General features: G+C 39.2%; 1 protein-coding gene across 8 annotated transcripts in view; it reads left to right on the forward strand.

Annotated features, from left to right (window-relative positions):
* Nucleotides 1-14,708, forward strand: part of LOC139751011 (constitutive coactivator of PPAR-gamma-like protein 1 homolog) — a 121,602-nt gene that overhangs the window by 68,786 nt on the left and 38,108 nt on the right. For all 8 annotated transcript variants that reach the window (XM_071666077.1, XM_071666080.1, XM_071666082.1 and 5 more), the window contains 3 exons: nt 4,267-4,405; nt 12,936-13,061; nt 13,312-13,426. In XM_071666077.1, coding sequence (XP_071522178.1) covers nt 4,267-4,405; nt 12,936-13,061; nt 13,312-13,426 — 380 coding nt within the window. The remainder of the gene's footprint in view (nt 1-4,266; nt 4,406-12,935; nt 13,062-13,311; nt 13,427-14,708) is intronic.

The following is a 14,708-nucleotide window of genomic DNA, read 5'->3' on the forward strand; positions in this document are numbered from 1 at the left end:
TATATATATATATATATATATATTTCTTTCTTTCTTTCATACTATTCGCCATCTCCCGCATTAGCGAGGTAGCGTTAAGAACAGAGGACTGGGCCTTTGAGGGAATATCCTCATCTGGCCCCCTTCTCAGTTCCTTCTTTGGGAAAAAAAAAAAAAAAAAAAGAATATATATATATATATATATATATATATATATATATATATATATATATATATATATATACAATTGAGTGGGAGATGTATAAAAGAAAGAGACAGGAGGTCAAGAGAAAGGTGCAAGAGGTGATAAAGAGGGAAATGAGAGTTGGGGTGAGAGAGTATCATTAAATTTTAGGGAGAATAAAAAGATGTTCTGGAAGGAGGTAAATAAAGTGCGTAAGACAAGGGAGCAAATGGGAACTTCAGTGAAGGGCGCAAATGGGGAGGTGATAACAAGTAGTGGTGATGTGAGAAGGAGATGGAGTGAGTATTTTGAAGTTTTGTTGAATGTGTTTGATGATAGAGTGGCAGATATTGGGTGTTTTGGTCGAGGTGGTGTGCAAAGTGAGAGGGTTAGGGAAAATGATTTGGTAAACAGAGAAGAGGTAGTAAAAGCTTTGCAGAAGATGAAAGCCGGCAAGGCAGCAGGTTTGGATGTTATTGCAGTGGAATTTATTAAAAAAGGAGGTGACTGTATTATTGACTGGTTGGTAAGGTTATTTAATGTATGTATGACTCATGGTGAGGTGCCTGAGGATTGGCAGAATGCGTGCATAGTGCCATTGTACAAAGGCAAAGGGGATAAGAGTGAGTGCTCAAATTACAGAGGTATAAGTTTGTTGAGTATTCCTGGTAAATTATATGGGAGGGTATTGATTGAGAGGGTGAAGGCATGTACAGAGCATCAGATTGAAGAAGAGCAGTGTGGTTTCAGAAGTGGTAGAGGATGTGTGGATCAGGTGTTTGCTTTGAAGAATGTATGTGAGAAATACTTAGAAAAGCAAATGTATTTGAATGTAGCATTTATGGATCTGGAGAAGGCATATGATAGAGTTGATAGAGATGCTCTGTGGAAGGTATTAAGAATATATGGTGTGGGAGGCAAGTTGTTAGAAGCAGTGAAAAGTTTTTATCGAGGATGTAAGGCATGTGTCCGTGTAGGAAGAGAGGAAAGTGATTGGTTCTCATTGAATGTAGGTTTGCGGCAGGGGTGTGTGATGTCTCCATGGTTGTATAATTTGTTTATGGATGAGGTTGTTAGGGAGGTGAATGCAAGAGTTTTGGAAAGAGGGGCAAGTATGAAGTCTTTTGTGGATGAAAGAGCTTGGGAAGTGAGTCAGTTGTTGTTCGCTGATGATACAGCGCTGGTGGCTGATTCATGTGAGAAACTGCAGAAGCTGGTGACTGAGTTTGGTAAAGTGTGTGAAAGAAGAAAGTTAAGAGTAAATGTGAATAAGAGCAAGGTAATTAAGTACAGTTGGGTTGAGAAGTAAGTTTGAATGGAGAAAAACTGGAGGAAGTGAAGTGTTTTCGATATCTGGGAGTGGATCTGGCAGCGGATGGAAACTTGGAAGCGGAAGTGAATCATAGTGTGGGGGATGGGGCGAAAGTTTTGGGAGCGTTGAAAAATGTGTGGAAGTCGAGAATGTTATCTTGGAAAGCAAAAATGGGTATGATATATGTGGTTGATATATGGTTGCGAGGTGTGGGCTATGGATAGAGTTGTGTGGTGGAGGTTGGATGTGCTGGAAATGAGATGTTTGAGGACAATATGTGGTATAAGGTGGTTTGATCGAGTAAGTAATGAAAGGGTAAGAAAGATGTGTGGTAATAAAAAGAGTGTGGTTGAGAGAGCAGAAGATGGTATTTTGAAATGGTTTGGTCACATGTAGAGAATGAGTGAGGAAAGATTGACCAAGAGGATATATGTGTCAGATGTGGAGAGAACGAGAAGTGGGAGACCAAATTGGAGGTGGAAAGATGGAGTGAAAAAGATTTTGAGTGATCGGGGCCTGTACATGCAGGAGGGTGAAAGGCGTGCAAGGAATAGAGTGAATTGGAATGATATGGTATACCGGGGTTGACGTGCTGTCAATGGAATGAACCAGGGCATGTGAAGTGTCTGGGGTAAACCATGGAAAGTTCTGTGGGGCCTGGATATGGAGAGGGAGATCTGTAAATATATTTTTTATTATACAACGTATACATACATATACATGCACAGACATATACATATTTACACATGTACATATTCATACATGCTGCCTTCATCCATTCCTGTTGCCCCCCACCACACATGAAATGGCTCCCCCCTCCCCCCGCGTGTGTGTGTGAGGTAGCGCTATATAAAGACAACAAAGGCCACATTCGTTTACACTCAGTCTCTAGCTGTCTTGTGTAGTGCACCAAAACCACAGCTCCCTATCCACATCCAGGCCCCACAGACCTTTCCTTGTTTTATCCCTTACGCTTCACGTGCCCTGGTTCAGTCCAGTGACAGCACGTCCACCCCTGTATACCACATCATTTTAATTCACTCTATTCATTGCACGCCTTTCCCCCTCCTGTATGTTCAGGCCTAGATCGCTCAAGATCTTTTTCACTCCATGTTTGTATTCATATAGATACACCCCTCCTGACATACGTCCGAGTTCCGTTCTGACAGACCGGTTGGATCCCAAAATGGATGTAAGTTGGATGTATATCAGCATGGCATGTAGAATTCTTATTCCTGTACAGAATTCTTTCATCCTACTCAGTTTCTATCATGATTATCTTTTTTACTAGTACTTTCCTTTTGCCTTTTATTTAAGATTCTTTAGTTCGTATTTCATCAGTTATGCTTTTTTATTTTAATTTTTGTTGTATGTACAGATTTTCATAAGTTCCTTAGGTCATAAGTAGAGGAGAGCTTGTTTATATATGTATTTGCTAACATGACTATATTTCAGTATGCATTTTCTATTACTGTTTTATGTTCTTGTTTCATACATTACGACACTACATGCAAGTTTACCATGCTATTTGTATTTTGTTTAAAGTTTTACCTTCTTCAGAAAAAACACCATTGCCAGTTTTACACTGACTCTAATTGAAGGGATATACATTTGGCTTAGTGAACTTCTTTTAGACCTTACAAATAGTAAACTTCTTTTAGACCTCACTAATGCAGGTCATTCTTATATGGTTGGCAGTCACATGCAGTACCATGTTTTGCCCCCATGCTCCCTTCTCCAGATAGTTCAAGCTTGTCTCCCTCACTCTCATTGGCCACAAAATCCGACAGATATTCCTCTTTACCCAATGATTCTTTGAGCACAGCCCATATCTTCAGAGTTCTATGATGCCTAACTGGTAGGCTAGCTTCTGCAGGGTGGAGACAAGTTGTGGGAGGTTGATTCGTGATTTCCTGTCATTGTGATTGAATGAATAGGTACTAAGGCATCCCAGTGACTCAGTAACTTTTTCATTGTTTGGGCTGTTATCTGTTAGCAGGCAGAAGAATGTAACCTTCGTGGGAAGTTTAATTTGTGATGGTAATTTGAATTTGTGGATTTATGTTCATAGCACCCTGCTATATAAAAGTAGATTGAAGTCCATATCACTGAAAGGATTTAGTGTACCATAGGCAGACGGATTTGAGTAAACAGCTGATTAGATTATAATTCAGGGAGCCTGTTGAGATTTCCCAAATGAGATTAAGGCGATACACTGGAGAGATGCCCTTGGGAGAAAAGTTCCTGAAAGTTCCAGAGTCATTGCCTTTTTCAAGGAGCCTGAAACACTTTTACAATTGCCTTTGAATAATCGTCACTGGAACTTTATTAGCTATCCTGTCAGTATAGAGTTTCAGCCCTTGTCTGTCAGCAGTTGGTTCTACTGACAGCTCTACTTATTAGTATGTTCTTCCTCTTTTTTTTCTCATTTTTCTACTATTCCATCCATTTATTCTAATGCTTTACTCAAGTTTTCTTCAATTCCTGTATGTCTTGGTAAGCACTGGAAAGTTAATCTACCATATGCTCTTTGCCTCATACCTCTTAACTTCATACTTCTAATTAACTTAAAGTGTATGTACTGTGTTAGGAATGATAATCGCAAGCACAAATAGCTTTTCATTTGGACCCCATCTTCTCTGGTTGGTTTCTAACAATAACTGAATAGTTACAGATGGTTTCAAACCAGTTGATCAGTAATTCACACAATCTGTACTCTTTTCTAGCAAGTTCTTAGGGGTTTACTAAAATACATTATTTGTCTGTCACTTATTATAGCTCTTTGTTACAGAGGGTTTGGCCACAGAGGTACCTGAAGTGAAAATCCGTGAATGGATTTATACCAAAAATAATCCGTACCGCACAGCAGATGTAGTAGATGCTACTCCTATCAGTTGGGCTGTGCCTACCGTCCAGAGATTGTGGTTTGGGTAAGGGCATTTACTCTTGTAAATGTGTTTTATTTGATTTGTTTTATTTAATATGCGGCCTTTTGTGTCTGTTTTCCTGGAGCTACCTTGCTGATGCAGAGGGTGGCGATGCTGTTTCCTGTGGAGCAGGGTGGCACTGGGAATGGATGAAGGGTAGCGAGTTTGAATATGTACATGGGTATAGATGTATATAGCTGTGTATGTGTATTTACGTATGTATATGCTGATATGTATATGTATGTATGTATATGTATGTGTATGGGCGTTTATGTGTATATGAGTGGATGAGTCTTTCTTCATCTGTTTCCTAGCGCTACCTGCTGACACGGGAAATGACGATTAATTTTGATAATAATGATAATAATATTTTCTTGCAGGGAAATAGTGCATATGACTGGGAGATGTATAAAAGAAAGCAGCAGGAGGTCAAGAGAAAGGTGTAAGAGCTGAGAAAGAGGGCAGCTGAGAGTTAGGATGAGAGAGTATCATTAAATTTTAGGGAGAATAAAAAGATGCTTTGGAAGGAGGTAAATAAAGTGCGTAAGACAAGAGAGCAAATGGGAGCATCGTTGAAGGGGACAAATGAGTAGGTAATAACAAGTAGTGATGAAGTGAGAAGGAGATGGAGTGAATATTTTGAAGGTTCGTTGAATGACATTGATGATAGAGTGGCTGATATAGGGTGCTTTGGTCGAAGTGGTGTGCGAGGTGAGAGGGTCATGGAGAATGGTTTGGTAAACAGAGAAGAGGTAGTGAAAATTTTGCAGAAGATGAAAGCCAGCAAGGCAGTGGGTTTGGATGGTATTGCAGTGGAATTTATCAAAAAAGGGGGTGATTGTGTTGTTGATTGGTTGGTAAGGATATTCAGTATATGAAGGATCATGGTGAAGTGCCGGAGGATTGCCGGAATGCATGTAAGGTGCCATTGTACAAAGGCAAAGGGGATAAAGGTGAGTGCTCAGATTACAGAGGCATAAGTTTATTGAGTTTTCCTGGGAAATTATATAAGAGAGTTTTGATTAAGAGGGTAAAGGCATGTAAAGAGGATCAGACTTGGGAGGAGCAGTGTGGTTTCAGAAGTCGTAGAGGATGTGTGGATCAGGTGTTTGCTTTGAAGAATGTATGTGAGAAATACTTAGCAAAACAGGTGGATTTGTATGTAGCATTTATGGATCTGGAGAAGGCATATGATAGAGTTAATAGAGATGCTCTGTGGAAAGGTATTAAGAATATATGGTGTGAGGTAAGTTGCTAGAAGCAGTAAAAAGTTTTTATCGAGGATGGAAGGCATGCGTACGAGTATGAAGAGAGGAAAGTGATTGGTTGTCAGTGAATGTTGGTTTTTGGCAGGGGTGCAGGATGTTTCCATGGGTGTTTTATTTGTTTATGGATGGGGTTGTTAGGGAGGTGAGGTGAATGCAAGAGTTTTGGAGAGAGGGGCAAGTATGCAGTCTGTTGTGGATGAGAAGGCTTGGGAAATGAGTCAGTTGTTGTTTACTGATGAAACAGGACTGGTGGCTGGTTCAGGTGAGAAACTGCAGAAGCTGGTGACTGAGTTTTGTAAAGTGTGAGAAAGAAGAAAGCTGAGAGTAAATGTGAATAAGAGCAATGTTATTAGGTACAGTAGGGTTGAGGGACAAGTCAATTGGGAGGTAGGTTTGAATGGAGAGAAACTGGAGGAAGTGAAGTGTTTTAGATATCTGGGAGTGGATTTGGCAGCAGATGGAACCATGGAAGAGGAAGTGAGTCACAGGGTGGGGGAGCGGGGGAAGTTCTGGGAGCATTTAAAATGTGTGGAAGGTGAGAACATTATCTCGGAAAGCAAAAATGGGTATATTTGAAGGAATAGTGGTTCCAACAATGTTATATGGTTGTTAGGCGTGGGCTATAGATAGAGTTGTGCAGAGGAGGGTGGATGTGTTGGAAATGAGATGTTTGAGGACAGTATCTTGTGTGAGGTGGTTTGATCGAGTAAGTAATGAAAGGGTAAGAGAGATGTGTGGTAATAAAAAGAGTGTGGTTGAGAGAGCAGAAGAGGATGTTTTGAAATGGTTTGGTCACATGGAAAGAATGAGTGAGGAAAGATTGACAAAGAGGTATATGTGTCAGAGGTGGAGGGAACGAGGAGAAGTGGGAGACCAAATTGGAGGTGGAAGGATGAAGTGAAAAAGATTTTGAGCGATTGGGGCCTGAACATGCAGGAGGGTGAAAGGCGTGCAAGGAATAGAGTGAATTGGAACAATGTGGTATACTGGGGTCGACGTGCTGTCATTGGATTGAACCAGGGCATGTGAAGCGTATGGGGTAAACCATGGAAAGTTTTGTGGGACTTGGATGTGGAAAGGGAGCTGTGGTTTCGGTGCATTATACATGACAGCTAGAGACTGAGTGTGAGTGAAAATGGCCTGTTTCTGGTGCTACCTCACTGGAGGGGGGATACTATTTCGTGTTTGGTGTGGTGACGATGGGAATGAATGGAGGCAGCAAGTATGAATGTGTACATGCTTATATATGTATATGTATATGTGTGTGTACGGTTAAATGTATATGTGCGTGTGTGGGCATTTATGTATATACATATGTATGTGGGTGGGTTGGGCCATTCCTCGTCTGTTTCCTTGTGCTGCCTCACTAGTGCGGGAAACGGCGGTTAAGTATGATAAAAGAAATAAACATAAATATATGTATATATATATTCACCATTTCCCGTATTTGCATGGTAACATCAAGAACAGAAGACAGAGCCTTAGAGGGAAAAATCCTCACTTGGGCCCCTTCTCTATTCCGTCTTTTAGAAAAGCAAAACAGGAGGGGAGGATTGCCAGCCCTGTGTTCCCACCCCTTTTAGTCACCTTCTATGACATGTAGGGAATATGTAAGCAGTATTCTTTCTCCTCTTTCTCTATTATAATTTTTCCATTCTTAATTGCCATGTGTGAGAAGGACTTGGTAGTTGACATCATCCCTAACCTGTTGCCAGAGTCCTACATTAGGGGAAGATTTAAGGAAACAAACTATCTGTTAGCATACATTAGAATGCCATTCAAGTATATGGATAAGGAAATTTTTAGCAAGCTTTTCATATCTTGCATACGGTGAAAACTAGAATATACCTCTCACCTATGGTCAGTGTACTTAGATAATCACTAAGAACTAGGAGAGAAGATCTAGAGGATGGCAGCAGAAATGGTACCAAAATTATGACAGCTGACTTACAGGGAGACACTAGAGTTATTTAATTTGTTTGCCTTGGAAAGTAGAAGAGTAAAAGGTGACCTGATCATGTAATTTAAGTTTTTAAAACAGATTGCTGATGCAGACAGGGTACAGTTCTTTGAGAGATATAGGAATAGAGCAACTAGAGGACATAACTTGAAATATAGCAAGATGTTTGTTAAAAAAGGTGAAGTCCTTTTATTATATAAAGAGTGGTGGAAAAATGGTATAAGATGACTGAATACATGGTAATGCAGGCAGCATATATAAATTTGATAAATTGTATGATAGTAGAGAGTATTCAAGAAATGGGGCCCATGTTTGTAAAATTCCTTCCCCATTCAGTACAAATAGGTAATCATAGAAAAATTCCAAAGGTCAGAATTGCAACATCTGTTGTGATAGAATGCACCTTCAATGTATATGTATAAAGTATCTCATCAGTCTGATTAGATGTCGGCATACAGTGGGATACAAAATCACATGCTGGGGCATAAGTGCTCTCTTACAAACACATATTCCTGTTTCAAGAAGAGCCATGTTACTTGTCATTTTTGCCTGATGACCCCTGCATCTAGGTCTCTCTTTATCATAACCCCCAATGATCACTGCAGGTGTAAAAAGACAGAGGCATAGGAATTTATTTTTTCATACAAATTACTGGTACAGGGATAAGAAAAAAGTATCTTGATTCTGGGCCATCTTTATTTACTGTTTGCACACATGTTCATTTGGGGTCTAGACTTAATTTAGAGCAAAAATAGTTTGTCATAGACAGTTAACAGCCCTACATTTTAGAAACTGATGTAGAGGGACTTGTAGTGGGGAAATTAATTGAAAGGTGATAATTTTTTGTTGAGAAAAAAGTTATATATCATCCTTTTCATCATTGAGAAAAAGTTATATATATATATATATATATATATATATATATATATATATATATATATATATATATATATCATCCTTTTCATCGGTTAGCAAAATCTAATCAAGGCCTACCAGATGAATTACTGAATCTTGCCTTATAAAAATGTATTCCAGAGCTTTTATTGTGTGGTTATTTTTTTCACTGTTCATATTTTAGAGTTTTGAAGAAATCATGTATCAGAAACATTTTTTATTTTGTGTTTCTGTAGGTCTGTTGTGGATGAGAAGGCTTGGGAAATGAGTCAGTTGTTGTTTACTGATGAAACAGGACTGGTGGCTGGTTCAGGTGAGAAACTGCAGAAGCTGGTGACTGAGTTTTGTAAAGTGTGAGAAAGAAGAAAGCTGAGAGTAAATGTGAATAAGAGCAATGTTATTAGGTACAGTAGGGTTGAGGGACAAGTCAATTGGGAGGTAGGTTTGAATGGAGAGAAACTGGAGGAAGTGAAGTGTTTTAGATATCTGGGAGTGGATTTGGCAGCAGATGGAACCATGGAAGCGGAAGTGAGTCACAGGGTGGGGGAGCGGGGGAAGTTCTGGGAGCATTTAAAATGTGTGGAAGGTGAGAACATTATCTCGGAAAGCAAAAATGGGTATATTTGAAGGAATAGTGGTTCCAACAATGTTATATGGTTGTTAGGCGTGGGCTATAGATAGAGTTGTGCAGAGGAGGGTGGATGTGTTGGAAATGAGATGTTTGAGGACAGTATCTTGTGTGAGGTGGTTTGATCGAGTAAGTAATGAAAGGGTAAGAGAGATGTGTGGTAATAAAAAGAGTGTGGTTGAGAGAGCAGAAGAGGATGTTTTGAAATGGTTTGGTCACATGGAAAGAATGAGTGAGGAAAGATTGACAAAGAGGTATATGTGTCAGAGGTGGAGGGAACGAGGAGAAGTGGGAGACCAAATTGGAGGTGGAAGGATGAAGTGAAAAAGATTTTGAGCGATTGGGGCCTGAACATGCAGGAGGGTGAAAGGCGTGCAAGGAATAGAGTGAATTGGAACAATGTGGTATACTGGGGTCGACGTGCTGTCATTGGATTGAACCAGGGCATGTGAAGCGTATGGGGTAAACCATGGAAAGTTTTGTGGGACTTGGATGTGGAAAGGGAGCTGTGGTTTCGGTGCATTATACATGACAGCTAGAGACTGAGTGTGAGTGAAAATGGCCTGTTTCTGGTGCTACCTCACTGGAGGGGGGATACTATTTCGTGTTTGGTGTGGTGACGATGGGAATGAATGGAGGCAGCAAGTATGAATGTGTACATGCTTATATATGTATATGTATATGTGTGTATACGGTTAAATGTATATGTGCGTGTGTGGGCATTTATGTATATACATATGTATGTGGGTGGGTTGGGCCATTCCTCGTCTGTTTCCTTGTGCTGCCTCACTAGTGCGGGAAACGGCGGTTAAGTATGATAAAAGAAATAAACATAAATATATGTATATATATATAGAGATGCTCTGTGGAAGGTATTAAGAATATATGGTGTGGGAGGCGAGTTGTTAGAAGCAGTGAAAAGTTTTTATCGAGGATGTAAGGCATGTGTGCGTGTAGGAAGAGAGGAAAGTGATTGGTTCTCAGTGAATGTAGGTTTGCGGCAGGGGTGTGTGATGTCTCCATGGTTGTTTAATTTGTTTATGGATGGGGTTGTTAGGGAGGTAAATGCAAGAGTCCTGGAAAGAGGGGCAAGTATGAAGTCTGTTGGGGATGAGAGAGCTTGGGAAGTGAGTCAGTTGTTGTTCGCTGATGATACAGCGCTGGTGGCTGATTCATGTGAGAAACTGCAGAAGCTGGTGACTGAGTTTGGTAAAGTGTGTGGAAGAAGAAAGTTAAGAGTAAATGTGAATAAGAGCAAGGTTATTAGGTACAGTAGGGTTGAGGGTCAAGTCAATTGGGAGGTGAGTTTGAATGGAGAAAAACTGGAGGAAGTGAAGTGTTTTAGATATCTGGGAGTGGATCTGTCAGCGGATGGAACCATGGAAGCGGAAGTGGATCATAGGGTGGGGGAGGGGGCGAAAATTTTGGGAGCCTTGAAAAATGTGTGGAAGTCGAGAACATTATCTCGGAAAGCAAAAATGGGTATGTTTGAAGGAATAGTGGTTCCAACAATGTTGTATGGTTGCGAGGCGTGGGCTATGGATAGAGTCGTGCGCAGGAGGATGGATGTGCTGGAAATGAGATGTTTGAGGACAATGTGTGGTGTGAGGTGGTTTGATCGAGTAAGTAACGTAAGGGTAAGAGAGATGTGTGGAAATAAAAAGAGCGTGGTTGAGAGAGCAGAAGAGGGTGTTTTGAAATGGTTTGGGCACATGGAGAGAATGAGTGAGGAAAGATTGACCAAGAGGATATATGTGTCGGAGGTGGAGGGAACGAGGAGAAGAGGGAGACCAAATTGGAGGTGGAAAGATGGAGTGAAAAAGATTTTGTGTGATCGGGGCCTGAACATGCAGGAGGGTGAAAGGAGGGCAAGGAATAGAGTGAATTGGAGCGATGTGGTATACAGGGGTTGACGTGCTGTCAGTGGATTGAATCAAGGCATGTGAAGCGTCTGGGGTAAACCATGGAAAGCTGTGTAGGTATGTATATTTGCGTGTGTGGACGTGTGTATGTACGTGTGTATGGGGGTTGGGCCATTTCTTTCGTCTGTTTCCTCGCGCTACCTCGCAAACGCGGGAGACAGCGACAAAGTATAAAAAAAAAAAAAAAAAAAAATATATTCACCATTTCCCGTATTTGCATGGTAACATCAAGAACAGAAGACAGAGCCTTAGAGGGAAAAATCCTCACTTGGGCCCCTTCTCTATTCCATCTTTTAGAAAAGCAAAACAGGAGGGGAGGATTGCCAGCCCTGTGTTCCCACCCCTTTTAGTCACCTTCTATGACATGTAGGGAATATGTAAGCAGTATTCTTTCTCCTCTTTCTCTATTATAATTTTTCCATTCTTAATTGCCATGTGTGAGAAGGACTTGGTAGTTGACATCATCCCTAACCTGTTGCCAGAGTCCTACATTAGGGGAAGATTTAAGGAAACAAACTATCTGTTAGCATACATTAGAATGCCATTCAAGTATATGGATAAGGAAATTTTTAGCAAGCTTTTCATATCTTGCATACGGTGAAAACTAGAATATACCTCTCACCTATGGTCAGTGTACTTAGATAATCACTAAGAACTAGGAGAGAAGATCTAGAGGATGGCAGCAGAAATGGTACCAAAATTATGACAGCTGACTTACAGGGAGACACTAGAGTTATTTAATTTGTTTGCCTTGGAAAGTAGAAGAGTAAAAGGTGACCTGATCATGTAATTTAAGTTTTTAAAACAGATTGCTGATGCAGACAGGGTACAGTTCTTTGAGAGATATAGGAATAGAGCAACTAGAGGACATAACTTGAAATATAGCAAGATGTTTGTTAAAAAAGATGAAGTCCTTTTATTATATAAAGAGTGGTGGAAGAATGGTATAAGATGACTGAATACATGGTAATGCAGGCAGCATATATAAATTTGATAAATTGTATGATAGTAGAGAGTATTCAAGAAATGGGGCCCATGTTTGTAAAATTCCTTCCCCATTCAGTACAAATAGGTAATCATAGAAAAATTCCAAAGGTCAGAATTGCAACATCTGTTGTGATAGAATGCGCCTTCAGTGTATATGTATAAAGTATCTCATCAGTCTGTTTAGATGTCGGCATACAGTGGGATACAAAATCACATGCTGGGGCATAAGTGCTCTCTTACAAACACATATTCCTGTTTCAAGAAGAGCCATGTTACTTGTCATTTTTGCCTGATGACCCCTGCATCTAGGTCTCTCTTTATCATAACCCCCAATGATCACTGCAGGTGTAAAAAGACAGAGGCATAGGAATTTATTTTTTCATACAAATTACTGGTACAGGGATAAGAAAAAAGTATCTTGATTCTGGGCCATCTTTATTTACTGTTTGCACACATGTTCATTTGGGGTCTAGACTTAATTTAGAGCAAAAATAGTTTGTCATAGACAGTTAACAGCCCTACATTTTAGAAACTGATGTAGAGGGACTTGTAGTGGGGAAATTGATTGAAAGGTGATAATTTTTTGTTGAGAAAAAAGTTATATATCATCCTTTTCATCATTGAGAAAAAGTTATATATATATATATATATATATATATATATATATATATATATATATATATATATATATATATATCATCCTTTTCATCGGTTAACAAAATCTAATCAAGGCCTACCAGATGAATTACTGAATCTTGCCTTATAAAAATGTATTCCAGAGCTTTTATTGTGTGGTTATTTTTTTCACTGTTCATATTTTAGAGTTTTGAAGAAATCATGTATCAGAAACATTTTTTATTTTGTGTTTCTGTAGGTCTGTTGTGGATGACAAAAAGCGTCGTCTTCGTGCATTCCTGAGCTGCATGAGATCTGACTCCCCACTCATGCTTCATACATCTCATGTTCCGCAGCATCTTCTCATAATGGCAACAGTCCTTAGGTATGTCTTACTTTAAGATTTCCCAAAAGGGAGAGAGAGCCTACCAGCCTGCTAGTATCTGTGATGAGATTTTGCCTGGGGACAGGCTAGTACATAGTGCTCCCTACTTTATCTTGCTTGATTCAGTCCTTTTGCCTTCTGCAGCCCCAGGAGTCCTTTTTATTCTCTTCTTAACCATAACTTCCTGGTTCAGGAATGTATGCATACTGCATTTAATAGAAAAACCGAGTATGTATCATTTTCATTACAGGTATGTCATGAGCAATCCCAATGGTCCAATATTGAGAAAGCAAGAACTGGATGCCTTCTTGGTTACAGCTTTCTCCCCTGATCTCACAAATGCACATTATTTGCAGGACTTGCAGGTTTGTGATGTTAAATTGATTTTTGTATTTGTTTATTTTTGTGTGGTATTTAAGATGTTTTGTAAAGATATATTTTTGTACAATCAGTTAAAAAAAATTAGCTTTTGATGTTTCTGTGTAAACTCCCAATTCTTACACCATTCTTTGACATTTGCCACTTGAATTAACCTTCACTCTCAATTCAGGTATTTCACGGAGTACAGTGAAAGACAAAATTCTGTTCCATGGATTTAGTTGAAAACATCTCATGAAAGGCGAACATTCCGAAATGTGATTCCTCATATAATACAAACGGGTCGCATCCCTGGACAGTGCTTCCACATACACACACACACTCTTTGCATAATTTCCTGAGATAAAGATTAAACATATCAGAGGTTTTCCATTTTTTCTGTATATTTATGTACGATTTTTGAATGGAATTTATGAATTTATATTTTTGATATTACCAAATTTAGTACAATTGGCTTGAGGATTATTCGAACCTTGATCTTAATTAGCATTGTATATGAACTTGCACTGTAACAAGCCAGGTTTGCCATATGCCAAGATTTAGTTAAGGGAAGCCTCTCATTGTCTTTAATCTATCCATATAATTTTTTTGTTTATAAGAATTTCCAGTTCATGTAATTACTTCTTTTTATCCCATGACCTCTTAACATGGTGTACAGCTGTGGAGGAAACGTTCCTATTTTTAGAACATTAGGGATTTTTTTGATTTGTTTTCAAGGCATGTTTATGTTTTTGTAAATATAATTTATTTTTACTGTCATTCAAGAAGAAGGCTGATGTTGAAACATTTAAGAACTAAAGCAAAATGTAGAATTAAAAAGATTCTTTAAAGCATTTTATGACATATTGTATACATGTAATCATGATCAGAAAGTGTAATAATTTGAAATGAATTCCAGATTTTAAGGAATCATAATTATAATTAGTTCCATTTGTCATACCCTATCATTTCTTACTGTGTCAGCCCTTTATGCACCACATTTACTTTTACTAAACTTCCACCTTCTTCTGTACTATTTGGTGTATGGTCCAAACTTTTCATCCATACAACATCATTAGGGCTACTTCGTTGTTAAACATACCGATATTTTCTCTCAATGGGTGTAACTTCTCTTTCCTAATGCTTTTAAGTGCACTAGGACCTTAATCCCCCTCACCTACCCAATGTTTAACAATACCATCCATAGTTCCATCTGCTGCCACATCCACTCTCAGGTACCTGAAGCAGTACTTCACTTGCATTAGCTTCTCCATTCAAATTCACTCTCTG

Source organism: Panulirus ornatus, chromosome 10 (assembly GCF_036320965.1).
Source record: "Panulirus ornatus isolate Po-2019 chromosome 10, ASM3632096v1, whole genome shotgun sequence".
NCBI lineage: Eukaryota > Metazoa > Arthropoda > Malacostraca > Decapoda > Palinuridae > Panulirus > Panulirus ornatus.